The 26,935-nt window shown below is 51.9% G+C and overlaps 11 protein-coding genes across 11 annotated transcripts; 4 read left to right on the top strand and 7 right to left on the bottom strand.

Moving 5' to 3' along the window:
• Positions 1-3,180: 3,180 nt before the first annotated feature.
• VTN31DRAFT_6469 (uncharacterized protein) lies at positions 3,181-5,141 on the bottom strand (the record flags this gene model as incomplete). Its single annotated transcript, XM_069407082.1, has 2 exons — positions 3,181-5,024; positions 5,093-5,141. The coding sequence occupies 2 exons, from the start codon at positions 5,139-5,141 to the stop codon at positions 3,181-3,183; spliced, it is 1,893 nt and encodes a 630-aa protein (XP_069258644.1).
• A 740-nt stretch (positions 5,142-5,881) lies between these two features.
• VTN31DRAFT_6468 (uncharacterized protein) lies at positions 5,882-8,069 on the bottom strand (the record flags this gene model as incomplete). Its single annotated transcript, XM_069407081.1, has 5 exons — positions 5,882-6,157; positions 6,214-7,031; positions 7,078-7,266; positions 7,320-7,914; positions 7,995-8,069. The coding sequence occupies 5 exons, from the start codon at positions 8,067-8,069 to the stop codon at positions 5,882-5,884; spliced, it is 1,953 nt and encodes a 650-aa protein (XP_069258643.1).
• Positions 8,070-8,675: 606 nt separating this feature from the next.
• VTN31DRAFT_6467 (uncharacterized protein) lies at positions 8,676-9,598 on the top strand (the record flags this gene model as incomplete). The annotated part of the gene is made up of 3 exons (XM_069407080.1): positions 8,676-8,746; positions 8,816-9,461; positions 9,521-9,598. 3 exons carry the CDS (start codon positions 8,676-8,678, stop codon positions 9,596-9,598), a joined length of 795 nt encoding a protein of 264 aa, XP_069258642.1.
• A 125-nt stretch (positions 9,599-9,723) lies between these two features.
• Positions 9,724-10,768, bottom strand: VTN31DRAFT_6466 (uncharacterized protein; the record flags this gene model as incomplete). The annotated part of the gene is made up of 3 exons (XM_069407079.1): positions 9,724-10,284; positions 10,360-10,614; positions 10,676-10,768. 3 exons carry the CDS (start codon positions 10,766-10,768, stop codon positions 9,724-9,726), a joined length of 909 nt encoding a protein of 302 aa, XP_069258641.1.
• Positions 10,769-11,259: 491 nt separating this feature from the next.
• Positions 11,260-11,754, top strand: VTN31DRAFT_6465 (uncharacterized protein; the record flags this gene model as incomplete). Its single annotated transcript, XM_069407078.1, has 3 exons — positions 11,260-11,416; positions 11,483-11,595; positions 11,656-11,754. 3 exons carry the CDS (start codon positions 11,260-11,262, stop codon positions 11,752-11,754), a joined length of 369 nt encoding a protein of 122 aa, XP_069258640.1.
• A 161-nt stretch (positions 11,755-11,915) lies between these two features.
• Positions 11,916-13,397, bottom strand: VTN31DRAFT_6464 (uncharacterized protein; the record flags this gene model as incomplete). Its single annotated transcript, XM_069407077.1, has 1 exon — positions 11,916-13,397. The coding sequence occupies one exon, from the start codon at positions 13,395-13,397 to the stop codon at positions 11,916-11,918; it is 1,482 nt and encodes a 493-aa protein (XP_069258639.1).
• A 1,133-nt stretch (positions 13,398-14,530) lies between these two features.
• VTN31DRAFT_6463 (uncharacterized protein) lies at positions 14,531-15,208 on the bottom strand (the record flags this gene model as incomplete). The annotated part of the gene is made up of 2 exons (XM_069407076.1): positions 14,531-15,106; positions 15,170-15,208. The coding sequence occupies 2 exons, from the start codon at positions 15,206-15,208 to the stop codon at positions 14,531-14,533; spliced, it is 615 nt and encodes a 204-aa protein (XP_069258638.1).
• Positions 15,209-21,318: 6,110 nt separating this feature from the next.
• On the top strand, positions 21,319-22,308 carry VTN31DRAFT_6462 (uncharacterized protein; the record flags this gene model as incomplete). The annotated part of the gene is made up of 1 exon (XM_069407075.1): positions 21,319-22,308. The coding sequence occupies one exon, from the start codon at positions 21,319-21,321 to the stop codon at positions 22,306-22,308; it is 990 nt and encodes a 329-aa protein (XP_069258637.1).
• Positions 22,309-22,844: 536 nt separating this feature from the next.
• VTN31DRAFT_6461 (uncharacterized protein) lies at positions 22,845-23,699 on the bottom strand (the record flags this gene model as incomplete). The annotated part of the gene is made up of 1 exon (XM_069407074.1): positions 22,845-23,699. The coding sequence occupies one exon, from the start codon at positions 23,697-23,699 to the stop codon at positions 22,845-22,847; it is 855 nt and encodes a 284-aa protein (XP_069258636.1).
• Positions 23,700-24,307: 608 nt separating this feature from the next.
• VTN31DRAFT_6460 (uncharacterized protein) lies at positions 24,308-24,581 on the top strand (the record flags this gene model as incomplete). The annotated part of the gene is made up of 2 exons (XM_069407073.1): positions 24,308-24,360; positions 24,434-24,581. The coding sequence occupies 2 exons, from the start codon at positions 24,308-24,310 to the stop codon at positions 24,579-24,581; spliced, it is 201 nt and encodes a 66-aa protein (XP_069258635.1).
• A 667-nt stretch (positions 24,582-25,248) lies between these two features.
• On the bottom strand, positions 25,249-26,273 carry VTN31DRAFT_6459 (uncharacterized protein; the record flags this gene model as incomplete). The annotated part of the gene is made up of 2 exons (XM_069407071.1): positions 25,249-25,274; positions 25,322-26,273. The coding sequence occupies 2 exons, from the start codon at positions 26,271-26,273 to the stop codon at positions 25,249-25,251; spliced, it is 978 nt and encodes a 325-aa protein (XP_069258634.1).
• Between the last annotated feature and the right edge of the window lie 662 nt (positions 26,274-26,935).

The following is a 26,935-nucleotide window of genomic DNA, read 5'->3' as shown; positions in this document are numbered from 1 at the left end:
TTCCTGTTCCTGACTGGGTGGAACGAGCGAACCATCAGCCACTGTGGCTGCCATCCATTAACATTTGCTCGTCTCAGCATGGTTAGGGCTTAGGGTTGAGATCAGATTCCACAGGGATACAGCCAGCAGGTTCATCTGGCTCTTGATCAAAAGCAAAAGCAAAGCGATTCTTCCTTCGCTCAGAGTCAGAGAGTATATCAAAGAGTCGATGGAGTCACCATGCACACGCTTCCGAACAATCCACTATAGGCCCCCCCCCTTGCCTGGCCAGTGCCAGTGCCACCCCAAACAAGCCCACAAATCACGTGTTGCTGCAAGTTTCCTGCAACCTCCGAATCCATCGCGAACTCCGAATCCAATGACATGTGTCAAACATGACAGGCCTGGCTGCAGGACATCGGGACGGTCGCTGCTCCAACGGTCGCCGATCCATGCCGGATCGGACTAGCTGCATGCAGTCATCCTGTCATGCCCCCGTCACGGTCAGCACGGCAGAGGTGAGAGAACTTCAGGGGTCCGGTTGCTTGCTTGTTCTTCCGCTGAGGTCTGGCTGTCTGCCATGTTATCACGACATTCTGAGAGATTGTGAGCTCATGCAAGAAGCACTGAGGACAGTCCCGACCCCCGACATCCATCATCTCTCGCGGCCAAGCAAAGACGCTGGATCCCAGTGACGATCAGCAAGGGGTGCGCGTCTCAGCGTTCAAACTGCTGCCATTGATACGAGAGATCAAAACCTTCAAACTCTCTCGTTTCAAATCTCTTGCCCATCAACCTTGACCGTCGAGCCCAGCAGTGGCTGCGCGAGAATCATATCCGCCAGCGCGGAGAGATCGAACAACTGCGAATCGACGTCAAACAGTTGGCGGAGCAGGACTTTCAGCCCGTGAAAATCATACTCCGGCTGCGGATCGAACCATTCAAAGTCGACATTGATCGTATCCATTTCACTACTGCTGCCCGAGTCCTGTTGGTTCTCATTTCGATCAGCTCCAATGGGCCGTGTAGGTCAATAAACAACAACGCACATCGCCGCTGTCCTCCGCATCCTGACGACGGCTAGCAACATCCGTCATGGGGACATCGTCGTCGCCATCTTTGAGCTCTTTACGCTTGGCCATTTTGTCAAGCAGAGTTTCTCAGTTTCTCAAAATTCTTTTTGATTCTGGAAGTCATCTCTGCCAGTTGTCGAGAAAAAATGCGCCAAGCCTTATCACTGTCCCTCGCTAGTCCTAATCCGGCAATTGCCATCTTTATCTAGTATATTACTCGTATTGTCATTACAGCAGTTGACATCGCCAACCCGTGCTCTGAACCGTGCATATGGACACCCAAAGTTATGGATATTCAAATTCAATCAACATAATGTACATCGCGCCATAGCTCCTCAGTTCCTGCTTGAGCATCGAGCTGGGCTGCTGGGGCTAAGGTTGGAATCCGGGAATCGAACTGCTGACATAATCACGTACTCGTACTGCCTAGTTATTACTGTAAATGGTAATTACTGTCTACGACATTGCCTGATCAGGCTTAGTTCGGAGTTCCGCTTGAACAAGCTCACGAGATCGAGGCATCCAGCTCTAGCCAAACAACCGATCAGTATCGACATGCCTCTCGGAAACAGACCGACAGTGCTTGCTGCAGCCTGCGAGATTCTTCAGCCTCTGTTAGTGTTGGACCAGATCGTGAGATTGAGTTAGCTTAATCAACAACCTCTGAGTTGATCCATCATCGTCCATGTGTTCGCCAGCCACGGCTCCGCAGTTCATAACGAAGAACGGACCTCCATAGGCCTAGAACGAAACGTGGCAGAGTGGATATCGTGAACACCTCCATTGATCGACATCTCCAGAAGACTTCAGATTGGATACGAAAGCGAGCGCCTCTCGGCAATGTTTCTTCAGGCTCCGAGCAGCATCCACTTGTCGGCTGCGGAATTCGGAGTGGAAAAGCTTACATACAGTACTCCGTACACGCCGATTCCTGCCAAATGGTGTGAAGAACATCTTCGCTTCGGGGTCTAGGTTACGTTATCTAACTTACATTCATTCCTGCAAGCTTTCAAGTTCCCCGTTTTCTACACCGTATAATTCGTCCGGCCGTCGGTCCGGAAGGTTGTTCCAGAACAACCTTAACAACGCCGCTTCAAAGTTTGTATGAGATTGACCTCGAGCGATGACTCAAAACATATTAGAGTTTGGAAGCAATCAATTTTGCTACACCGTGTCACCGACAAACTGGCATTCCAATTCGAGCCGTACTATACTCCTTGCGAGTCAGATATCAGCTCAAAAATCAAGACGTCATTTAGTAGTTATAGTTATGTACTGTATGTTAATTTCCCAAACATTTGACTGTCATGCACAGTCTAGAAGTGCCCAGACTGTTCGTACTAATTTCCAATGTCTTGGAATCTGATCTGGATGGCCGATGGATTTGATCCATCTTCAATGCAGGACCCGATCCGACGGAACGAAACCATCTCCTTCTACATACTATTCCCTCAACACGGGCTTGGGTCGACCTGCAGGCATTTTCTCTCATTTTAATAACAAGGAAATCCAGACCGCGCTTGTCTCAGGATCTAGCCCTATAAGTGGTGTGAGATCAAACTCACCGGGCTACGAGCCCACCCGTTGCTTCGTCGTTAGGTTGATCATTGGGCTCTTCTTCAGACCGAGGCCGAGGGAACTAGGCGTAGTAGGCCTACTGAATGCTTGAACCTCCGAGTCCATCTAGATTTGGCCAGACTCAGGCATAATAAAAAAACTGATATGATTGGTTTGGCCGCTGGAGATCTGGCGGATATAACTAGCAAGTTTAGAGAACGGTGTAAAAATAAAACCTTGGACCCTTCAAGGACGAGAGGAGGTTGGTTGGAGATATACAGTTACCTATATCATTTGGATGAAGTCCCTGGAGGGACGGAACCTCATCTTGACCATAGCCCGCCATGCCGGAAAAAAGGTGATCACTCGTGAGAACATACAACAAACATCCATAGGCCTATCGATTCGAAGAAGAGGAATCCGTGCAACTACCACGCGCGGGGATATCAATCAAGTAATCGCAATCAATGCAAAAGCGACCGACACCAAACTCCCATCCCAAAAGAAACGCAATACATAACCCACATCCACAAAACGCCCCGAAGCACAATACAGAAGCATAGCCCTATTTTCAAACATGCCCCAACAACCGCACCCGATACAAACACGTATAATTCCCACCCCAGTTCGACAGTACCCGTATCACAACCTTATCCACCCTCAGCGCCGGATGGTCGACCACCGCGTTGAGCGGGAAGGACTGCCGGGCCGGCGGCTCGGGCTCATCGTCGTCCGCGTTCGTCAGCCGTCCGTCGTACTCCCACTTGCCGATTCGGAAGAACGATGGGCCTAGGAGCGGGTCGTCGGAATATGCGGTACGAGGTTCGTCCGGGTATGCGTTTTGCAGGGTCGTCATGATGGTTTGAAGGAGGGAGGAGGCGGATGATGACTCGTGTGTGTCGACGCCGACATTGAAGGATGAGGAACGAAACCAGCGCTTTTTCTGGCTTGTGTCTTTGGTTTGAGGAGCTGTTTTGTGAGGTGAATGCGGCTGAAGTTTGAACTGCGCCCAGAGCTCCATCTCCCGAGGCGCAACCCCCGGGTTCGTGGATGACCTCGCCGGAATGTGTTCCACGACGACCTCGTCGGGCACGCCGCGTTGGCCCAGCACAATGGCGAGTTGCCCCTGGCCAGCGTTGCCCGGCGCGCTGCACCAGCAGTCGCCTTCGCCGTCCCACGCCGTCAGTGCCGTTTCTGGCGGGTTCGGCCGGGGTATTTGCTGTTGCTGCGGCCGGGTGTTGCCGAAGAGTAGCCGTCGAAAAAGCGTCGGTTTGCGTCCGATGCTGGGACTGGTGAGCGTCCGGTCAATGGTGGTGCCGGCGCCCAGGGTCAGAAAATTGACCTTATGGGTAACCTCGGGCGGTGGTGCGGGTTGGACCGGCGTCACGCGCTCGACGTGGCTGCGCTCGCTTTGAAGACGGTGTACGTCTCGCGATATCGTCGACATTTGCCGGCCGAGCTTGTCGACCTCATTATATAGCTGTTTGAACAGGACCCCGTCGGATGCATTCTGCGGGTAGTTGTATCCTGGTCGGCTCAATGGAGGGAGTGACGGCAACTCCACGTTGAGGATGTACGCGCCAATCGCCGATAGGGCCGTCAGGACGGCAACGATAAGAAACCAGTTGACCTGTATTCGTTTTTCAGCAGGAACGAATGTAGCTGGGCGCCGCGCTCTATCGACCTCATCGGAGCTTTGCGCGGAATATGCGGCGGAGTCGCCCTCGCTGACAGCTGCAGACTCTTCATCCTCGCTTGCCACTGCAGTCGAGATCACCGTCCTTGTAGGTGCTAGCCGGATCGGCGACTTTTTCAGAGGAGAATCCACAGTAGATATATCGTGGACTGTGTCATTTCCAAATGTCAAGCCTGACAAGCGACGCGGTGGCGCGCTAATATTCTTGCCCCTGGGCGTCCTTCGATACAGCTCTGGACGCACCCTCTGCACATCATCGTCATGCAGCTGCCGTTCAAGCACCCAGGATATCGTCGACTCGTCGTCCACCGAGTCCTCACCGTTGTCAGCTTCCTGCGCTTCCTGCGCCTCCAGAAGCGGATAGGTCAGATCCGGCTCGTCCACCGGCGAGCTCTCTTCCGAGGTAAGCACCGAGTTCATGACCGGCGCGGTGGGTGACGATGTACTGGAGGAAATTGTGTGCTCGATAGGGGGTGTCGGAGTGGGTGTGGAGGTCTGGGAATCCTCCGGGACTGCGGAAGGAAACTCGGTGCGTATCAGTACCTGTTTCTTCGACGGCGAGCCTGCTACGCTTGCGGAGGCTTCGCGGAGAGTTTGGTGAAGCTGTCTCGCGTCGGGTGTCTCGCCGCGGCGTTCTTCCCACGTTGATGTTTCTGTCGATGGCGATGGAGACCGCGTCGCGGCTGGTTTATCGGCGTTATCCTCGGAATATACTTTGCCTATCCGCGATCATCAGCAATCACTGCCGACCCCCGCGTGCTGTCCATAGGTAAACCGTCAAACAAACCGGAGCTGTAATCGGAGTTTCCTGGCCGAGGGCGCAGCTTCGGTGGCATAGTGCACTAGGAGGAATCCGGGCACCTCTTACGGATGCTAATGTCTCGGTCCTTCAACCTGCTCGTAATTGCGGAGACTTGGGCTATCATCGGGGCTGCCGATGTCACCGCGTGCCAATGGAAGATCTCTGCTATTACGGTGAACGCGTGTAGTGAAGACCCCCAGTCACACGGCCAGCGCTGCACAGGGCCAACAATTTCCCTTTTTCCCGCCGGAATATTGCAGTCCTCTCACGACAATCGCCCCGCGAGACTCCTCGTTGCCGATGACGCAGTTTTCAATTCGACTATGATAGGTTCGGCCCGCGCGCTGCGTGCACTCGATCAATGGGCGTCGTCAGGTTCATAAACTCTCCGCGGGTAATGATCAGAGGTAGCTGTCAAATTCGTGAATCCACTGTCGCATATGAACTGCGCTTTCTTCTGGCCAGTCTTGTATCGAGCTTCCCTACGCGCCTCAAATCAACGCGACTTTGTTTTGTGGTCCGTGCGTCTTCTGAGTTTCCTTGTCCAGTAGGTAGTATATTACTCGTATTGTCATTACAGCAGTTGACATCGCCAACCCGTGCTCTGAACCGTGCATATGGACACCCAAAGTTATGGATATTCAAATTCAATCAACATAATGTACATCGCGCCATAGCTCCTCAGCTGAAATACACGACGCGGCAAACATAACCTCCCGACCCGACCAACCCACTCCACATACAGCGGCAGGAATGTGTAAAAGGACGGAAGGTCTAGCATGTCCAGACGCCGATCATACCGTCCCTGCGGCCCTCTACAAGGTAGCCGTCTTGCACCCGCACCCGCTCGACAATCGCTGGCGGCGGACACTCGGGCTCGGCAGACACGCCGGCGCCGCAATCCCAGTGACGGCCCCCGGCCTTGTCGTAGATCTTGACGACGTTCTCCCCCGCGGCGCACGCAATGCGCCGCGTGTCAAACATCATGCTGACAATCGGGTGGTCGTATGCAAAGGCATCGTGGATGGAACCGGTGCGGAGATCCCATATCTAGAGAAAACGTTAAAACAAGTTCAGTCGTATGGTGAGGGCGTACATATACATACCCGGACGCTTCGATCTAAGCTGCCAGTAACCAAGTGCACGTCGTCGAACTGCAGCGCCGTAATCGGCCCCGTATGTCCGACCAGACTACGGTGGACTTGCCCGCTGCGGAGATCCCATAACCGGATGATGCCGTCGGCCGTGCCACATGCTAGCGCCGCGTCAAAGCACTGTAGCGCTCCGACAAAGTCCGCGGACGCGTCGGGTTGGCGAGCCGTTCGGCGCCATGCCGACGAAGACCCACTGGAGATGGTAGCAGAAGCCTGTGCCGCTGCCCACAGGACGTCCAGCGTCTGCACACAGCGTCCCTTGACAAGGTCCCACTGCCGCAGGGTCTTATCGGCAGACCCCGAAATGAGGGTGTCGCCACGGAAATGCAGCGCGGTGACCTCATCGACGTGCGCTTCGAGGGTAAAAATCTCGCAATCCTCCATGGCTGAGGTATATTGAGGCGGGATAGTGTCTTCAGAATCACTCTCGCCCTCCTCATTCTCGGCTTTGTTGATACGATTGCTTCTGGGATACACCGGACGAGCCTGATTCAGGTCCCAGAGACGGATCGATGCATCCATGGACCCGGTTGCCACGATGTTGTCTTCGACTTGCAGACATCGAACAGAGGCGTGGTGTCCTTCCAGAAACCCAATACAACGGCCAGCGTTGAGATCCCATACACGGACTGTGTCGTCCAGGGCGGCACTGACCATGGTCCCGAAGGGGATATCAAAGTCAAGAGCCGTGATGATATCATTGTGCGCCTGGAACTCCTGGATTGCCGTTCCAGGTTCGAAATGTTCATGCCGAATCGGTAAAGAACGTCCTATAACCATGAGCACATGCCGTAAGACAGGGAGCAAGAAACTTACGTAGTGTCCTCTGCTTTTTACCTCTCGGTGAAGGCAGCTTCTTGTAGATTGATTCCGACATAAACGACTCGTCCGGTGCAGTATGTTCGGAGGACGGTTCGTCTGTAGCGGGGGACTGGGGTGTTTGCTGAGCCTGGGCCTCCTCCTCCTCGTCTTGCATGTCCTCTATCTTGCGCTCCAACTCGACCACTGCCAGCGCGGTCAGTAGTTTCAGGCAACCTATGCCACTCCAAAATACTCACATTCATGCTCCAGCTCGGCTTCGTCAATCTCCAACTCGGCCAACCGATCCAGAACAATTTTGCGCATGGCTTGCAAGTTGGCAATCTTGTTATCAATCTCCTTAATCTCCGCACTGCACATGTTTTTCCGCACCCCCATCATCTCCAGGCGACGATTGAGCCGGTCTCGCTCCTCCTTCAAGTCCGCCGACGTCGATGGCAAAGCTTTGGCCGGCTCCGGACCACCGATCAATTTCTTCGATTTCGAGCTACGTCGACGATGCGACCTGCGGTCAACCTCTGGCTCGGGCAGCGATGCTTGGAAACCTTGAAACAGGGAATAGGTGCTTGTATCCTCGGGGATGTTCTGGAGCAGTTCGTCGGGCACGGACGCAATGGCGCGCGACTGAATCTCCGCCGTCGACAGCTTCGATCGCACCAAGTCCGTCGGGGTGGTCTGCGCGAGTGAGAAGATGCGCCGCTGCACCGTCGGCTTGCGCAGCTCGCGATGGATCTCGGTCAGGGCATCCTGGTACCCTCGATCAGAGGAGCTGGGCCCCATAAGTTGAGTCGCGGTCGAGGTGACTTTCCGTCCAAAGGCCTCTAGCTGGCGAGTCTATATCGAAGAGAGGTATTACGTCAGTACATGTTGTCGTTCCGGGCCGAATGGGAGCAGTGAGCGCGCGAGCAAGGTACCGTCAATCCAGTTCCGAGGACGGAATTCGCCGCAGAAGCCCTGGACGGGGACTCATCGCGGCCATACTCCTCCATCGGGCAGGCCTAGAGTCAAAGGACCGAACGTCTGGGATCCAGCAGCAGGAACTGCGAGCGAGGAAAGAGAAGCGCTCTCTTACATGTGCTTTAGAGTTTGATCACTTGGGACAAGCTCGAGGTTTTTTGTTTTTGCGGAGGTAGCCGATACGATACGGTAATACCGCGTGTTCTGTTCTGTAATTTTACTAAACATGATTTGTCGCAGATTGACATTTGTGGCATTCCTCAGGCAGAAACACCTCCTAGATACGGTACGGTAATGATATCATCGACTTGAACTCTATTTTATGCAGTTCCATGGGAGTCACTCCGCTGAGGGGAGATGGTGGACAGCTACAGGATCGGTACATGCAGCGGCAACGTTCCGACCGTCTCAGGCACTGTACTCGCAGTCCATGATTTCATGACAGGCCGACGCTGATTGCCGATGTGTCTGCGTGCGGTATCGGACTGGCCTGAAATGTCATCGCTCTTGGGACATTCTTCTCGTATAGAAAAGCAATTGACCTCCAAACTTTTTAAACAAGCATTGAACGTGTAACTCTCACTCACAAGGGCTTGATTTCAGCTTGAGTCCCCATTGCTCTTAGTTCAACGGACACCATGGACGGCCTGATCGATCTCTCCGATCCGGCCAAGGCCCTGGACCTCCAAAACATCCGCTTTCAATTACTGTAAGCCCATCCAATCCTCCGATCCTCGCTCGGACAGCACTCCGTAGCTGACCATGGCTGTGGAAATAGCCGTCTCGAGGACACGATCACGTTCCATCTGATCGAGCGCGTCCAGTTCCCTCTCAACCGCACCGTCTACACCCCCGGCGGGGTAGAGATCCCCGGCAGCGACCTCAGCCTGATGGACTACTTGCTGCGGGAACAAGAACGCCTGCAATCGCGCGTCCGCCGCTACCAGTCCCCCGATGAGCACCCATTCTTCCCGGACGTCCTGGAGACGCCCATCCTCCAGCCGCTCGAATACCCCAAGATTCTGCACGACAACGACGTGAACCTCAACCCGGTCATCAAGCAGAAATACGTCGAGCAGATTCTCCCCGCGGCGTGCAAGACCGATCAGACCGACCGCGGCGAAACCAAGGAGCATTACGGGTCGACCGCGACGGCAGATGTCAACGTGCTGCAGGCGCTGTCCCGCCGCATCCATTTCGGCAAGTTCGTCGCCGAGTCCAAGTTCCGGCAAGATCCGGAGAAGCTTGTGGCTTTGATCAAGGCCGGGGACCGGAAGGGAATCGAGGCCGCCATCACGAATAGTAAGGTCGAGCAGGAGGTGCTGGACCGGCTTCGTGTCAAGGCGGAGACCTATGGGAAGGATCCCGTCATGCAGAATCTTCCAAACAAGCTCAATGTCGAGGCGGTGGTGAACATGTACAAGGTGAGTGCGGTAGCTTCATGCGAGGGGGAGGTTGTTCGTGGCGAACTGATGAACATCAGGATGTGGTCATTCCCATCACAAAGGAAGTGGAAGTTGAGTATCTGCTACAACGATTAAAGGGCACGGAGTGGGAATAGACGAAGAAGTAATATGCACGACTTACACGGCATGGTTTCCCGGAGTTACGAGCAATAGGGGCGTTGTCTACAGGACTAGGACGAGAGAATATGTACATCATGCATTATAAATAGAGACGTTTTCTCTATGCTGGGGGTTTAAATGTGTCACTCATTTCCTTGACGGCATCACCAAACTTGGAAGCATCAATCAGGATCAAGCTTCCCTGGGGCCTGATCCCGAGATCCTGGAACGCGCGCTTCGAGTCTGACAACCCTTCGTCCTGCTTAATCGTATAATCAAACGAAGAGAAACACAGCGCATGCCGCTCAAGGATCTCATCCTCGGGATGGAAATAGAAACGCTCGGAACTGGCTGTCTTCTTCTTCTGCTTCTTCTGCGGCCGAGACTCCTGCATGTCGAGCTTGGACTCGACTTCTTGGTACGTCTTGGAGATGATGAGATAATGGGTGAACTCGTAGGGCTCTTTATCTTCCAACGCCCATTGGATCTCTTCCTGGAGCATGGTGTACATGGGCGGCACGACTGCGGGGGGTACGTTAATAAGCCGTTCGGTGAGGATGAGGCCAATCGGTGGGATATCGTAGTTTGGTCGGGAGAGAAGCTCTGACAGCGGTGAAAGGGATGATCTCGACGAGGCGACTTTCTGCAGATATTGAATGACTTGCTTCATTGCGGGTTTTTCCTAGAGTTATTTTTTCATGTCCGTCAGCCGGATCGACCAGGAGGTTCTTGATAGATGAGACCGCAAAGTATGTACCTTGTGTTCCTTCAGATTCAACACTGTCAAAAACGCATACGGATCCGTCTCATTCCCATCAACCTTGACCGTCGAGCCCAGCAGTGGCTGCGCGAGAATCATATCCGCCAGCGCGGAGAGATCGAACAACTGCGAATCGACGTCAAACAGTTGGCGGAGCAGGACTTTCAGCCCGTGAAAATCATACTCCGGCTGCGGATCGAACCATTCAAAGTCGACATTGATCGTATCCATTTCACTACTGCTGCCCGAGTCCTGTTGGTTCTCATTTCGATCAGCTCCAATGGGCCGTGTAGGTCAATAAACAACAACGCACATCGCCGCTGTCCTCCGCATCCTGACGACGGCTAGCAACATCCGTCATGGGGACATCGTCGTCGCCATCTTTGAGCTCTTTACGCTTGGCCATTTTGTCAAGCAGAGTTTCTCAGTTTCTCAAAATTCTTTTTGATTCTGGAAGTCATCTCTGCCAGTTGTCGAGAAAAAATGCGCCAAGCCTTATCACTGTCCCTCGCTAGTCCTAATCCGGCAATTGCCATCTTTATCTTATCAATTATCATCTTATCGATAACGATCAGCGTACAGTGTACTGTACTGTAGTGATGTCAACGCTTTGAAGAGTCAAAGGCGAGACCACACCGCAGATCAGTTAAAGCGAGAACTTCTGCCGAGGCATTTTACAGCGTTTAAACATCGTAATTCGTAGATTTAACGAGCCGACCAACTCTCCCTGACAGCGGATACCAACCGGACCCACGCTATGAAGTCATTCGTTCGTCATGGCTCTCCTCTCAGATCGAGAGAGATGCCAAATATAATCGCCGTCTCCAGACCAAAATACTGAAGAATCCTCATTCGACACCAGATTTAACCAAAAAAAAAAATAAATTTCAATTCAAAATGACCGACATCAGAGCCTCCGGAGCCGCCTCCTCCAACGTCGGCAGCCGACAACTCTACGAGGCTGACGACCAGCGTACCACATCCCGCCACGAGAAGAACACGCGTCAGCGCTACAAGGAGGGAGAGCCCGGAAGCCTCCAACCTGACGATACGTGTGAGTATCGCAGTGCAGAAGATGCGCGTTGAAAGGGGCAGACGACTAATTCGGGGTCCGTTGCAGTGGATAAGCAGGGCATTGCCAACCGCCTAAGTCAGGAGCCGCAACGGCGGCGAAGAGGGGATGGACAGTATGACGCCGAAGCAGTATTGAGCAAGATGGATCCTACGGCGCCGGTATGTTGATTATTCGATTAGTAGGGGGAAAGGAAAGTGGTGCTGATCCACCCTTTACAGGCCAGACTCCATGGAAACGCCCCCTCGAGGGGAGCTCAGGTCGACGCCGACCTCCAGCGTGAGGATGAATTGAGACTAAAGGAGAAAGGAATCAAATGATTTCGTGGCGTTTTGGAAGTGATCTATGTTCTTGGTTGTATTGTACAAATCACAGATTAACCTATAAACATTATGGTCATGCTCAGGTCCCCAGACCCGAACTCATCAAACATACGGCCGTGAAAATGCATACATGGAAAAACAAGAAAAAAAAAAAAAACCTACGGGAACGCTGGTTCCTCGCCATCTGCATTCGCGTAGACCTTCTCCCAGTGCTGCCGAGCAGTCTTGCACACGTCTCTCATCTCCCGCCACAGCGTCACGGCCTCCCCTAGATGGCAGGCAGCCCATTTGGCTTCCTCCCAGTACGCGCGCTCCGCATCATACCCGAATCGCTTGACCACGGCTGGAGGGCTGGTCCATTGCCGACTGGGCTTCTCCAGCGGGACCTCCCATTTATAGCCATAGAGACCGTCCCGTGGATCGAATTTGGGGAAGCTGGAATGGATGAAGGCAATCCGTGGAGAGCCGCCCACTCTGCGATCCTTGTATTGCTTGGTTTTGCGCTTGTAATAGTCGGCAATCGCATCGGACTGCGCAATGGCGGTGGCCTCATCGTCGTTATGGCGGAGGAGCTGAGGGTGAGTCTGCACAACATAGAATGATTCGCCCAGGGCTGACGCCGCAAGAGGGAAGATCTCCTTGTCATCATCACCCGATGCACCCTGTCGCAGCAACGTAAAGTAATGCGAGGGCCCATGGTAGTCGTAGTACGCAGCGAGAAGTGAGGTGAAGAAGTGCGTTCGCTTCGAAATCAACAAAACGCTCGTGTCCGAAGACGGACGCGCCATCACCGATGGCACTTTCTGCTGCGATATTTCGAAATACAGAGGAGACGTGGTTGAAGCCCACACGTCGGGCCAGATGACCAGGCCCTTCGATCGGAATGGGTCGGCAGCAAAGAAATCGTCCACATTGTGCAGCGGGAAGCAGTCCGCATCCATCCAAAGAACGTCTTCGAATGACGAGAAAATCACCGCCAGAGTCCTGAACATGCGGTCGTACTTGGCACTGTCTGATTGTGGAGACTCGCTTTTGCCCTTGGCGTTGAGCAGATCCGACAACACGACGCATTTGGCATTGTACTTCGGGAGGACCTTTTCGCAGAGATGGGGTTCGTACTCGTCGGCATCCTTGATGAACGCTTCGACCGGCAGCACGGAACCACTTCGACGCAGCATGCGAAGTTGCAAGAGAAACAACGGGAAGTACGCGCCGCCGGCCCTGGTCACAATCCCGCGCGTGTCAGGAGTGTGGATGGGTTGCAGGTCATCCGAGTGCTTGGTCTCGTTCACGAACCGCGCATGCGCCTCCTTCATCGCCTTGACATGCGTCTCCGGAGCCTCCACCAGTTGCGGCCGTTCGGTGCACGAAATGACGTCTTCGAATAGGATCGGCTCTGCATCCTTGCTGCGTTTCGGGGCTGGACAATTCGGGGTGTGACGGTCGAGGATGGCGTAGAAGGTCTTCCAAAAGGCGATTTGGCGGCCTCGGAACGGATCGACGGGGGACTCGGTGTAGTGCGCCGTGTAGAACCGATTTGACGGCTTTGAGTAGAGGTAGATGGAAACACTGATAAAGAAGAGTGCGGCAAGGATCAAGGCGAGCGAACGCAAGGTCTTGAAGTGCTGCAATGCCGTCATTGTCGGTCTGTTTATTAGGCGCCTTTAGCTCGCCTGGCACCGTACTGGGGAGATTAGTCGAAGCATTGCTGTGAACGAGAAAGTACTCAAGTCCGTGGTGCCTGTCGCAGGCAAAAAGGAGGCTCCATGCGGCAGCAATAATGGATAGAAATTGTCGTCTTAAATATCCGTTTTCGACAAAATGAGCGTCAACTGGCCTGAACAGGGGTCCAGACTCTGAGGAGTCCAGAATCTGTCGAGTTTCTGTCAGACTAAGTTAGTTATAACTCGTCTGGGAATTTGGAGAGCCTGGCATGAGTTGTTGCATGATCCTCATGGGTGGAGTACTCGTCGCCTGATCATATTGCAGAGGTATCTGAGCTTCGCATATCTATCTAGCACACTCCGGCTACAACGGTGATCAATCTACGGCATGGAGTCTTCCGCATGAATTTTTCTGATCCCAAGCTGACTGACAGATCCGTGTCACACTGTTCGGCACTTCCCGACGTACCAACTGGTTAATACCTTTTAGGATTAGCCTACATATAAACAGACTGCCTAGTACGGTTGTATCACGTGACTGTGGAGCCGAATTTATCCGAATGGATCACTGCTGACATCATGACGCCTTTTGCATGGATGATTCCTGAGCGCCCAACCAAGTCCAGACTCTTAAGGGCTGGATGTACTTACTGTACCTTGGGATCACTACAGTCTATTAGATTCATTCAGGCATTCAGGGAATGCATGAAAGGGCGCAGTTTCAAAGCTAGGTCAGTCGGCCCTAGTAGGCCTACTACGGAGTTGGCTATTTTTGAACAAGGGACGCCTCGAACAATGACAGTACAATGACTAGTAGAGGTGGACAGCTTCAGTTTCCAATTGGAGCTATCAAGGTCATAGTGCGAGACTCCTCTCTGAATAGCGGAGTACTCAAACTGACGATTGTTGCTCAGCATCAAGTTCGAGCTGGATGCTATGTCTCAGAACTGAGCCGTTGGGCCCATCCTCAATTGTTTGCACCGAGTTCGAAGGTGGTAGTATCTATTCCGCATTCGGGAGTCATCGGAGTGCTCAGGTCTTGCGATGCCCGTCGCTAGAGGGAATCCTTTGAGTGATCAGATGACCATAGCGTAGGAAAATTGAGCAGCTCAGCGCCCAACAGCTTTATATCTCTCTCGGGCGAGTCCACCCTCCGCGCCCTCAACGCCGTAACCCTCGCCAATTTCGCCGACGATTCTCGCAGGTGCACCGCCGACAACGCAAAAACTCGGCACCACCATCATTGGCGGAACTACAGCGCCATCCAACACGATCGCGAAATCCTTGATGATCGCCATGTTGCCAATGACCGCATCCCGACCGATATGCACGTGGTTTCCGACACTCGCGGCTTCGACGATAGCTCTCTCGCCAACAAAGACATGGTCGCCCATTTTCAGCGGATAAAACATGTGTACTCCGCGCTGGAGACGCGATGGAGGACGGATAACGGCTTGCTTAGATATGTACGTGTATCGACCAATGTTGATCGCTATCGAGTTGGCTGCCGAGGCGGTCGTGGACTGTGCGCTTTCATCAGCGCCATTCCCTTTCTTTTCTGGTTGTTGCAGACGGAAGAGGTCACCCCGAATAACGGCCTCCGCCTGGATGACTGTTTTGCCGCCGAGGATGATATGTTGCGTGCCGTGGATGAGGCTGCGCCGGGAGATTTTGTTGCCAGTATCCTGTGATGCAAATGAGATATATGCTCCAACAGACAGATCTTCGCGAGGCTAGGTGATACTGACGGTCTCGATGTATTCTCCTTTCGCAGGTTTGGGAGGCATGGTGGTAACTTCGTTGTTACGGCACCGGGACTGTGAGCCGCAGCTTGGCGGCTGCTGCAAGCGCAAAGCCGACTGACCTTGAAGCTTGCGCTGTGAGAGTTCAAGGACCCAACTCAATGGGTTCACGTGTTTGAATCCGGGTTGCTTCGAACGCACCTTGGCTTCTGAAGGTGACCAGCGCCTATCTTCACGTGACTTTCAACGATAACTTAAGGATATCGAAACCAAAGGGCTTAGGATCCGTCCCAGCATCCACAAGACACTACAGTAATTCGAAACAATCCGTTCATATGTACTCGTAAGTAGTACCTATCTCTTAGGCGTACTGTTGCAATCCGCCTGTTCAAGAAGTGTCAACCCAAACAACAAACCGCTTTAAAGGAATGTTGAACATGAAATTGAGATTCAGGTATCAATGTCCGTCCACATGGATTACTCCTTGGGCAGGCCGTTTTTTTCTCAGCTCTACCTAAGAGTTGGCTGCTTCCATCACCATGAAGACGTACTAGTAGTCATACAACTCCTCCAGAATCGTGATCGTAGCAGAGAACAGAAAACCCCTGATTTGATCAATTACAGACTGAATCCCACTGAGCATTTGGTCACAGTAAGTAAGCACCAACGAGCAAAACAGCACAGCCGCGGAAACCAAGTTGGCTTTGGTGAGGCCTACCATCCTCCGACGAAGAATCGTCCCCGCCATCGGAGTCGAGTTTTGAATGCCAGTCAGATTTCACCAAGTCCACCTTCAAATAGCATCAGCCTTGCTGCAGAGATATTTTGCATACACCTTCGAGGGCAGCATGGCAAAGCGAGGTGACAGGAGAAAACCCAGAGTCGTCGACATTGTTGCGAGACCTGTTACATCTATCAACCTCGCAGCCGACCCAGTCTGGCATGACGTTAGCGGCGAAGTCCTAGTCAATGAGCTTTAGGCAAACGCAAGCGATGATGTCTGCATCGCGGCTCGAAAGCACATCATCTCCGCAATCATTACTGAGTTTGTCTTCGATGGCATCCTTAAGGCATTCACCTGGGCACGAAGAATACCTATCCTCTATCCAATCAGTGACGAGACCTGAATTGCTCTCGGCCAGAGCGGAGGAAGCCAGAAGGCTGAGAGAAGCGGTGGTGACCAGAAAGGAGCGCATTTCGAGAAGAGTGGGAATGGAAAGAGACTCCCCAGCAGACGAATGACAAACTTGAGCCTTGCGTCGGTCTAAATCCCTACTCCATTGCAATTCAGCCTTTTAACTTCACGTTTGGTAAGCTTACTTCCATCCCAATATGAAGTATTTCGGGGTTCTTGAAGAGAAAGCGACAGTGATCATATGAAATCATTTGATCTCAAATGAAGCCAGTCAGAAAAAAAATAAATCCATTGCGTATGTAAAGATTTAGTTTATGTTGACAGGTGCTGCCAGCCAGTTAGTACCCTAATACATGAATGTCCAAAAAAAGTTTTAGTTAACAACCTACTCTTCTGTCTTCCACAAAGGGCTCACGACGATGAGCCTTGCAATTCTGTACTCCTAGTACTCCGTACGGAGTACTGTGGTGAGCAAAAGAGATCAAACTTGAGGGTAGTTTCGAGTACCCATGGATCCACTCATACACAGGAACTAGCACTTCCGGCGGCGATTTTGGCTATTGACGTGCATGGCAGTAACACAGATCTTGAATAAAAAGAAGGAAAGGGCCGGAGCGAGACGAACATCGAGTTGTTCCGGAGTACGGAGTACTTTCCCGCCGAAAGCACCAATTGCCCCTCAAATGGACAAAGCCAGTTGTGTTCAGGACTGGACCGATGGCATTCCTGCAGCTCCCATGGCGAGCTGCTCGTCCTAGTCCTGAAATACTCCTCGAGTTTTTCGTTGTGAAAGTACATACGGTGGCCTGTTTCCTTGTCTCTCAATCAGGGACTCCGGACAAAAGGTTGCTCTCACTTCCAAGGTGAAGAAGCTCCTCGGAAGCGAGAAACGGACACAGTATGCCCGTTCATTGTCTGTATTGAAATTGCCATGCTCTGTCCCGCGTGAAAGGACGACACATGATATTGTTAATATTTCCATTTCGAGGGTTAGGGTTGAAGTTTGCTGTGAGGGCCCGCGATTAATGGATATACTATGTCTTATCGGAATGATCAGCTTCAGCTCAGGCTGGCGCTCCCTTCCATGTTGTCTCGCTCAGGTTTTTCCAATGTCCTCCTCGTTCAGAATTGGCAAATCTCCTCCTTCGAGCCCAGACACGTCTCTCACCCTTTGCTATGTCAAAGGACACAACTTTGACCTGTTGATCGGCATCAACCGTGGAACCTTAACTGGTTAGCAGTCCAGATCAACCGAGTGATTCCCGACTGCAACGGCCTCAAGATCATTTCAATTTTCACCTCTTTAACCAGGCCCTTTGATTGAAGCGTTTTGAGCGAGGAGGCTAAGGGAGCGGCAAGTTGAAAGCTGAGCATTGGAGGGGTCATGAATGTTGACTCGAACTGCAAGGAGTCGGCGGAAATGAGCAGGATCAGTAGTTGTCCACCTGTTTCAAATAGGAAAATTGGAAATGCAGGCCTTTCACACATGCTCCTGCAGGAATCTATGACTTTATCCTTCGGGAGGGCGAAGACTCCCGATAAATTTGTTGCATGATGCGATCAGGAAATTCTTCCAGTCAGGGATCAATACTGTTTCCGTACCTAGTACCTGGATTAGGTTTAGGACTGTATGCTGTTGTCAGAGGTATGGTCCAGTATGTGTACGATACGTGTATCGTTACACGCACGTGACCTGCTTCCTGCTCCATGCGGCAGCAATAATGGATAGAAATTGTCGTCTTAAATATCCGTTTTCGACAAAATGAGCGTCAACTGGCCTGAACAGGGGTCCAGACTCTGAGGAGTCCAGAATCTGTCGAGTTTCTGTCAGACTAAGTTAGTTATAACTCGTCTGGGAATTTGGAGAGCCTGGCATGAGTTGTTGCATGATCCTCATGGGTGGAGTACTCGTCGCCTGATCATATTGCAGAGGTATCTGAGCTTCGCATATCCGTCTTTCAGGCCGTTTAGGCTTTTAGCCGCTTCTTTTTCATGGTTCATGTGTTTTCAGCACTCTTCAGCTCGCTTGTACCGTCCTCTTAGGACGCTACTCATTTGTGTAGGTTTTTCCTCTGGCTTGGCATCATGTGTATATAGAGCTCCGATTGCCCATAGAGTCGGAGAGCAGAGTTCTAGCTAGCAAGGTCTTGTGTTTGGTTCTCTCTCGGTCCAGGATAAGCCCAGTTCTGTCCGATAGCTGTCTAGTTGATAAGATGTACACCGTACTTCCATACTCGTATGAAGAACTGTCGATAATATAGCGTTCACGTGGTGAGAAGAAAGGATTTCTGAGCGAACGGTGGACGAAGAATCGGGACGGAAGCACAGACCTCACATCTCTGAAGATGGTCGACGTTCGCACTGCCCAGAACTGGGCAACTGGCCTCAACGAAGAAATGACCACACCTGGAAGCGGGGTACTTGAGGAAGGTTATTAGGTTAAGCCCTAACCTGGGCTGTTCATTAGGCGTGACGGAATGAGGCAATAAATTCCCTGGTGTCTGTGAACCGCTAACGAATCCTTCTCCGTCGCTATCCGCCATGTTGTCTATGACGTTGTTTTGCATCCGATCTTCCGAGTCTTTGGTTACATGCTCGAGCGTTCAGTCACTCGAGAATTGACAAGCTGACCACTACTGTACTCATCAGCTTTGATGGATGTGGAAAGTGAATCACATTCTGTATCGTACTCGTAAGTGTCTGTATTTGGATGTAATTACCTCGTCATTTCATGTCTTGCAGATTCTGCGTTTTGAGCACGCCCGCAGATTGCAGTCAACCATTCTCAACATCTGCAACCACACACTCGTTCCTCAGGTGTTCGGTGTTCCAGGGCAAACAAAACGGTTCCTGCAAGCTTCTGATGCTTGGGCCCAGTCCAGAGGGTTGGGTGGACATGTAATAGCGGTCTGGGATGAAGGGTTTTGTTCTGATGTTGATCAGCGCGTATTGGCGAGATTTATGTGGAGGGAAACATTACAGACATCCAGATCCTACTATAGAGTACTCTCTATGTAGCAAAGATTCATAAGAGTGTGATGAAACATGGAACAGAAGCTACTCATCCACGGTTTGACATCGGCTCCTCCCGAGCCGTTCCAGAAATCAAGGCTGATCTTCCACAGTCTTGGCCTCCATCAGACTTCAACCGAGCAAGAGGCTCGTCAAATCCTGGGTAAGCGCATGTATGTACTCCGCATTTGGAGTGGATTTGTCCAGAATTCATGCGATCTTGCTGCAAGTGATTGCTTGCCAACTGGAGATTCTAATTCTTCGCGTTTTCTGGATCCGGATCCCTTGCTGGGCGGATCTGCATGCATATATGGGAAGATCGCTCGATAGTCGTCAGAGATTCAAGACTCGAAGTCAAGGCACACTGGAGCACCCTTGACAAATGCCCATCAACGGGATGATGTGACTCAACTGAGAATGAGTCGCTATTACGGGAGAATGAATCAAATCCTCAGTATCACCTGCCATGTTGCCGGACGATATGATAGGCAGAAAGCAGATCGTATTCAGCTCGAATGAAGCCCCCAGGTCGCAGCCTAACAGCTGAAAGCCTGACAGGCAAGGCCTCTTTGGATGTTTCTTCGGCGTACAAACATGGTGCACGGAGCACGAGTCCAGGGTCGACGCACACATTTGTCCTACGATTTCCAATAACTCGATCCAATGCATTCATCATGGTAGGAGGGTCTGCGACGGGGAGATAATCATCAAGGACATACGACGTCAACAATTTTAGGCCTCCCGATCGGTAGAGTGACAATCCAAGGTTATCTCCGGGTGCAGCCGGGCGGCTGGGCCTAAGTCTAGCGCTGCGTTGGAATCAAGGGAGTGCCTTAGCCCTTTGGTTTGTGCGTCTAGATCCCTGTGCAAAAATTTTCACTCGCTTATCCATGCCAAGATCATATGGCAACTTGATAAATATTTACGGCAACCTTGCTCATCCTGCAGTGACATTGGAAATTTTGAATCCCGAGCCCTCCGTCCAGCATTCAACTCGTATGAGTACGCCTCTGTGGTGAAGAGGCTGATGAGAGATTCGATCGATCCTAACTGTCTTCTTCCTGGGTGCCTTGCGAACTCATGGAAGCAGTGGGTCGTGGCGGTGCGTATATGTAGTCGACTGCTGCTCTGCAATCTGTCTGTCTGTAACTATGTACCAAGCAATCCTTGCAAGTTTGTGTTGCATGCGCTCGCGACTTGGTAGGGGGAACAAAATGTGCCTTTCTAGAAGAAAGCCGCGTAGAACATGATATTAATAATGCCTGAAACCTTTGATATGGAAATCTCAACGAATATTCTCGACTTTTGGAGCTTCTTGTCACTTTGACGGTCAACAAGAGTCCCTCTTGCTTGGGCGGCGACAACAGCGGGTCTTCAGTTTGAGCCGGGTAATTACCAGACGCGGTTAGGTATCACATCGGGTATTATTGATTAGATAATCACCGTACCGCACTTTCGATTCATAATAATATCACTCCCCCCCTTCATTTTTTCCCCAACTTAGCCTTTAAAAAAGGCTTCTTTCTTACAACACCTTTGTCGACTTTTTCTTTTCCCCTTTATTTTCCCCCTTTACCCGCCTTTCAACGTCGGCTGCAAACGGTTTCGGGGTTTTTTTTTTTTTCCTAGGAGCCATTGTCGCCGCGAAACCGCTTGGGTCCTACGAGTAGGATCCAGTTTCTACCATTCGCCTTCGAGCCTACTTGCCAACAGAACGCTCAAATGCCCGTGCACCAGGCAAATTTTTCCTCCTCCTCCTTCCGACCGAAACCCGTGCCACGGTGACGGTCTTTGTGCTGGATTTCTCCGTTTGTTGCTGTCGATTTCGTGATATCCTGTACAATACTTAGGTATCGGTGTTGAGCGGGCGTTTCCGTCTCGATTGCTGTTTCTCGGGTTCTACGATTTGTTGCTTGGTATATTTGCGACGGTTCGTTGATATCGTGACGCCAGTTTTGCAGCCTTGGCATCGTCTTTTACAGCTGAGATTTTCGATGATACTCGAATAATGTACCATCACTACACAAGTCCACCGCCCAGGTGGTCTGCTTACGACTACACCACCTCGCCTCCTCCCTCGCCACATTACAGTTATTATGCGTCGCAGTACGCCGCACCATCTCCGCGACACACTCCAAAGAGACATTCACGCAAGTCCAGCTACGCCAGTCCCCGCGAGTCCGGCTGGTATTACGCCTATACACACAACGCCGAGCCCGAATATGTGTCACCACGCAAGCACGAACATGTACGCGCTAGTTACGAAGACGGCAAATATACTGAAAAAGCCTCGACTGACTATCGACGTTTCACCCGTCAGGTCCCTACCTACGAAGAAGATTCGCCAAAACGGTCTCGTAGCCGACGGGCGTCCACCGCAACCCGGCCGAGTCCCTCGAAGCCCAAGGCTAGTCCACCCAAATCTCGCAAAGCAACGGAGGAGGACGCCCGTCGCTGTGGGATTCCGACGGGTTATTCCATCAAGAACTGGGACCCGAATGAAACTCCCATCATTCTTCTCGGCAGCGTGTTTGACGCCAACTCACTAGGCAAATGGATTTACGACTGGACCGTGCATTACTACGGCGCAGAACACCCGATGGCAGATGTTGCTGGCGAGCTGTGGTTGTTGCTCATCAGACTATCTGGAAAAGTGAAAATCGCAAATGAATGTCTTGACCGAGTTCATAAGCCCGAGTATCGAGATCTGCTGCACGATTTCCTCGCCAGCGGTGAACGTTTGTTGACGCGGTTCAAAACACTCTTGAAAGAGTGTGAGCATTACATGTGGAAGGCAGCCAAGCGAGAAAGTGGCGGCCGGCAGCCTGTGTCGATGGGGCCCCAAGCGGGCTGTGAATTTGTCCTGTCCATCTTTGGCCGCGATCGCAAGCTGCCCGATACTGAACAACTGATGAACAGTATTCGAATTTGGGATATGCGTTTCGATGCGAATTGCGAAGCGATCTTGCGCCCGTCTCGTCGGCGATCAGCTGTCTAGATGTTCAGCAGTTTGGCGCCCTCTTGTGGTTCTCGTTTTGGGTTGAGAATTGGGAACTGTCAGTCGGGTTAGACGGAGGTTGTTTTCTTTTCGGCGGATCGGATTCTTCTTGCATCGCATTGCGGAGGAGTCACTGGATTCGGAGGTATCTCTGATTCTTTTTTTTTTCTGCTGATTGTCCCACTCTCTGTTGCTCGTTCGTTTTCTGGTTTCTTTCCGTTTCTCTGTTTCGTTATGAATCACTGCATGTTTGTTTCGGAGATACCCATCTCTTCTGGAGTTTGGGCATTCGTCGAGTTGGCGACTTGACTTTTTGATGATACCACTTTGCATGAGTTCTTAATGCTGCATTTCCTATTTCCTATGTCGATCTTTGTGTCTAGCTTATTAAATGGAACTGCCTCAGGGCTTGATTCACATTGCGCGTTGATCAAGTATAAGTTGAAAAGTACCAAACTACCGTGTATCATCATATCAATTATTCTATATCTAGGTCGTCTATAAATAGTCTATAATACAATCTCGGGTACCAAGAGTCATGAACCAGCTTTGGCAGCAGGCCACAGAGCCCAACCAACCGCTATACAAGTCTTGATGAACCCCGAAATCCACAGCGCACCCTGCATCTCTGCGGCGCTCCGACAGAGCCATCCCGCCGCAATGGCGCCGACAGTGATCGCTGTGATGGACCCCACGCGGCGATTCCGTTTCGGATTCTCCTTCGGGCTCGCAGCCAGGGCGGGATCCGACGCGACATCGAAGTAGACCGAGGTGAGCACAACGGTGGGCAGCTCGTTGAACCCCATCGCTCGGCTGGCGGCCATCTGCCCGCCGAACTGGAACGCGAGGATGGCGAGCGGGATGAGCTGCAGGAACAGCGGGCCGCTGTCGAGGTCATGGTCGTCGAGACCGTGCGGGATGACGTCGCTCTGGACGATGATCGCCGCGACGAAGATGAGGAGGGCCTGGATGGTGAAGGAGACGGTGAGGGTGCGCCGCAGACGGTTGCCGACGCGCCGCATGGCGGTGGCGAAGACCATGGAGCCGAGGAAGAAAGAAGAGATGGAGGTCAGCGATTTGAGCCAGCCGTAGGGTTTGGTGGTGGGGAGTCCTGCGGCGCCGAGGCCGACGAAGATGGTGTTGCCCGTCTGCATGCTGATGAAGCAGCCGAAGGAGGCGTAGGAGACGCCGTCGCAGAGGCCGGTGATCAACGAGCAGAGGACGAAGAAGAGGCCTGCATGGGTGGTGCTGAGTGTGTCGCGCCAACGCGATGATGCATGGAGAGCGGGTTTGGGATGCGGCACTTGGGCCGCGGCGCGGGATTCGATGTCGGTGTCATTGTTGCTCAGAGCGGGCTGCGGCGCGAGTTTGGACCCATTATCGGTGGTCATCTGCGAGGTCTGTTTTTCACCTCCAGGCTGTGCAGATCTCTGGAGGTCAAAAGTTTATCCCTGGGTTCTAGTTATGAGCACGCAATTTTGAGGCGATGGTGGTGCTGCTGCACCGTATTACCTACCTTCAGATTGAGTTTTGGTCAATACAGGATTCTCGAAACATAGGAATAGAACGCCTTCGTGATCAGCCTGCTGATCCAGAGGTCAGAGCCGACTCGTCCAACCTCAAGTGCATGCTCTCAAATGACTCAAAAACTTCAGCAAGCTCTGCAGCCCGGGCTCTCGGCCATATCAATCCCGACCCCCGCCGATCAGAGATCTGGTTTTCGGCCCGTGTCCCGGTCGTTCCCGCGGGGTTTAATCCGGGCGCTCGACAGCGTCGATCACCTCGGAGTACTCGTACAATCAGGGATGGTCAACTTAAACATTCATCAACCAACGAAGGCAATATGGATTTTCTGAAGCAGAGTTGAACATCCCTCTGCTGCCCTTGGGCCCAGGATGCCCTGGACTCCTGGCTGGATGGCAAAAGGTGTGCTAACCTGCCAAAAAGAGCTTAGGTTGCTCGTTTACCTTTATTACTTTATCAGGAAGGCAGAACCCTAATGAAAGTCGATGAAGTTCTGGAGCTCGTAGTAGCTTCATATATGAGGAGAAGGTAAACGCCATTGGAACCACGGGCTATGATGAAGATCCCACTTTTCAGCATGGATCAGCTGACAGCTCGATAGCATAGGGCCCATGGCTCTCCGTGGGAATGAGACAATACATTGGAGCACTGCTGACATAGCTATATGGCCATGTCGTCATGTCGAAATCACCCATCGCCACCCCATGCTTTTATATCAAATCAAAGGCATGGCCAGAATTCTCTCGTAAATCTGAGACTACGTTGCAAAGTACACAATTGGTAAGTCCGTTTGGAGTTATGCTGAAGACAGAGCAAGAACTCAACAATAACAATGACAAGCAATCGCAACATCTGAACAGAAAACATGCCTGGCTCCAAAACCGACACCGCAATCCGCTTCCCCGAATCGGAAGACCAGAAGCGCCGCCTCCGTCACGTCACGCAGGATCGCAAATGGGAGGCGCGCATGCGTGACCAAGCCAACTCGGCTTCCCGGAAGGCCGCCGAAACCACCACTTGGAGCCCTGAGGACTATCTCCGGATGGGGATGGATGAAAGCGGGAACCCGTATCCGGATCCGTCGGCGTACGCCGATGGCAATAAGGCGCGCAGATATAGTGAACTTTCGGGAAGTAACGAGCAGGATTTGTGGTCAGCGGCGAATGATCAGTTTGATTGATTGATTGGACCTGGGTTCTGGGCAGATCGATATCCAGGCTGAGAAAATTGTCATGATGTGATGTAGTTTGTACATGCACTCTCATCAAGAGCTTTGGACAAATGACATGAACGTGTACATACCTGTACATTTGCTTGTCTTGACCATGACTATTTGACGGGACCAGAATACTATCAGAAATGCTTCATCATTGCATTCGTTCAGCTACATAATCTAAGTTCGAATATCCTCGAACACTACTGTCTGGCATTCCGAAAAGGATCTAGATCGTCAGCCTGTTACATTAAATTGACCGTAGTGTAGACATACCTTCAAACACCTTCATACCTCCACTGTCATCATCCCATCGATACATCTCTCCCTTGCCGACATTGTAGCGGTAGTAGTTTTCCGTTCCACCCGGCACAATTGCTTTCCGGAACGTGATATTGATCCGCCCCCCGGGCGCGGTCTTACCGCTCCGTTTGGGAATACTATGCAGCCAATTCGACTGTGTTTCCCCTCTCATAACGACCATATCGCCAGAACTAAGGGCCAGCTTCAATGGCTTTCCCAGCGATCTATCCCTTGGCGCCGTATCTGGCTTATGTTTCATTAGGAAATCCCGTTGCTCGCCCAATGACAGTGATGCAATCGTCGGATTCGGTCCCAGAAACCGCTCGTCGTCCGAGTGGTAGGAGATACTATCGTCCCCGCTGGCGTAGTAGTTTACAAGACAGAAGTTGAACGTCGTTCCGTCCCCGAGAACCGCCTCAACACGCTGACGCAAAAAATCGAGCACTTGTGGGATTGGCCGCGGTGGAGTGCATTTGTACTTATTCGGCGCGACGGGCCGATGAGTGCTGCTGTCGAGCAGGATCTTCCGCTCATCGGGCGAGAAGTAGGAGGTTGAGTCGACGCCGAAGACGGTTGTGAATCGAGGTGTATTTACGGTGGTTTCGACTCCTGCGCGGCGAATGGTGTATTGAACGCGGTAGAACGGGAGCGTATAACGCAGCAAAGCAAACAGCCTGTCTGCCACAGGTTTGTCAATGAACGGCTGGAAATAGACTAAGTCGAGATGGGGTTGGTCATTGATCTCGCGACCGGGTTTTTTCGGTACCCGATGGGTCAATTCGTCTTTGATGTCTGCCGGGGTGTCGAGGATGTCGTGGGGGTAGGTACTATGGGAGCTCTTGGTTGTGTTCGGGACCGCGAATTTGGCCCGCTTGGATGCTCGAGCCTCGCTTTGGAAGAAGGAATCGAGGGTACGTTTTGCCATGCGGAGCAGGGTCGGTCAATTGATCGATCAATTGTCGATAAAGTTGATCATTTGTTGACTTGCAGCTAATGTAATGATTGATCAAAGCACTTCATGCTGCAGCTTCCAGTGTCTACTGGAAACGATGACATCACTGGCCACAGAAGCTACACTCCGGCAATTACCATCATGAGATAGTATAGTCCTGTAAACCTTCGAGAACGCTCATCACAATCGCGGCAAACCTCGTATCTTTTGGATATCACATCTTGTCACCGCCAATTCCAGGTCATGGGTTTCTGATCTCACATGTAGGATTTGATGTCGGGGATGGACGCAATTACGTCATACCGTCATTTTGATCGTTGGCTGAATAGTCGTCCTTGCATTCAGGGAACCCCGGATCAGAGACTGCGGATGTGCTAAGGTGCTTTGGTCAATTTACATGGTGGAGAAGGCAACACGTTCCTCGCTAGCATGTGCATGTTCTTCGAAAGATTCTCCATGCGGTGTGCCGGAGGTTCAAAATGGACAGAGTACTCTCTGCCGATGATGATGGGAACGCTTTCTACCAAGCATCACACGCCATGCAAGCGAACTGTCGCTTCGAAGCTCAGCTCGAAGCTGGTGAGGGGTTCATGATTCGATCACAATTGGTCTTGCCTTTCGTACAGCCGAGCATG

Source organism: Thermomyces dupontii (genome assembly GCF_041956625.1).
Source record: "Thermomyces dupontii strain NRRL 2155 unplaced genomic scaffold VTN31scaffold_7, whole genome shotgun sequence".
Taxonomy (NCBI): Eukaryota; Fungi; Ascomycota; class Eurotiomycetes; order Eurotiales; family Trichocomaceae; genus Thermomyces; species Thermomyces dupontii.
This window is presented reverse-complemented; position numbering and strand designations above follow the sequence as displayed.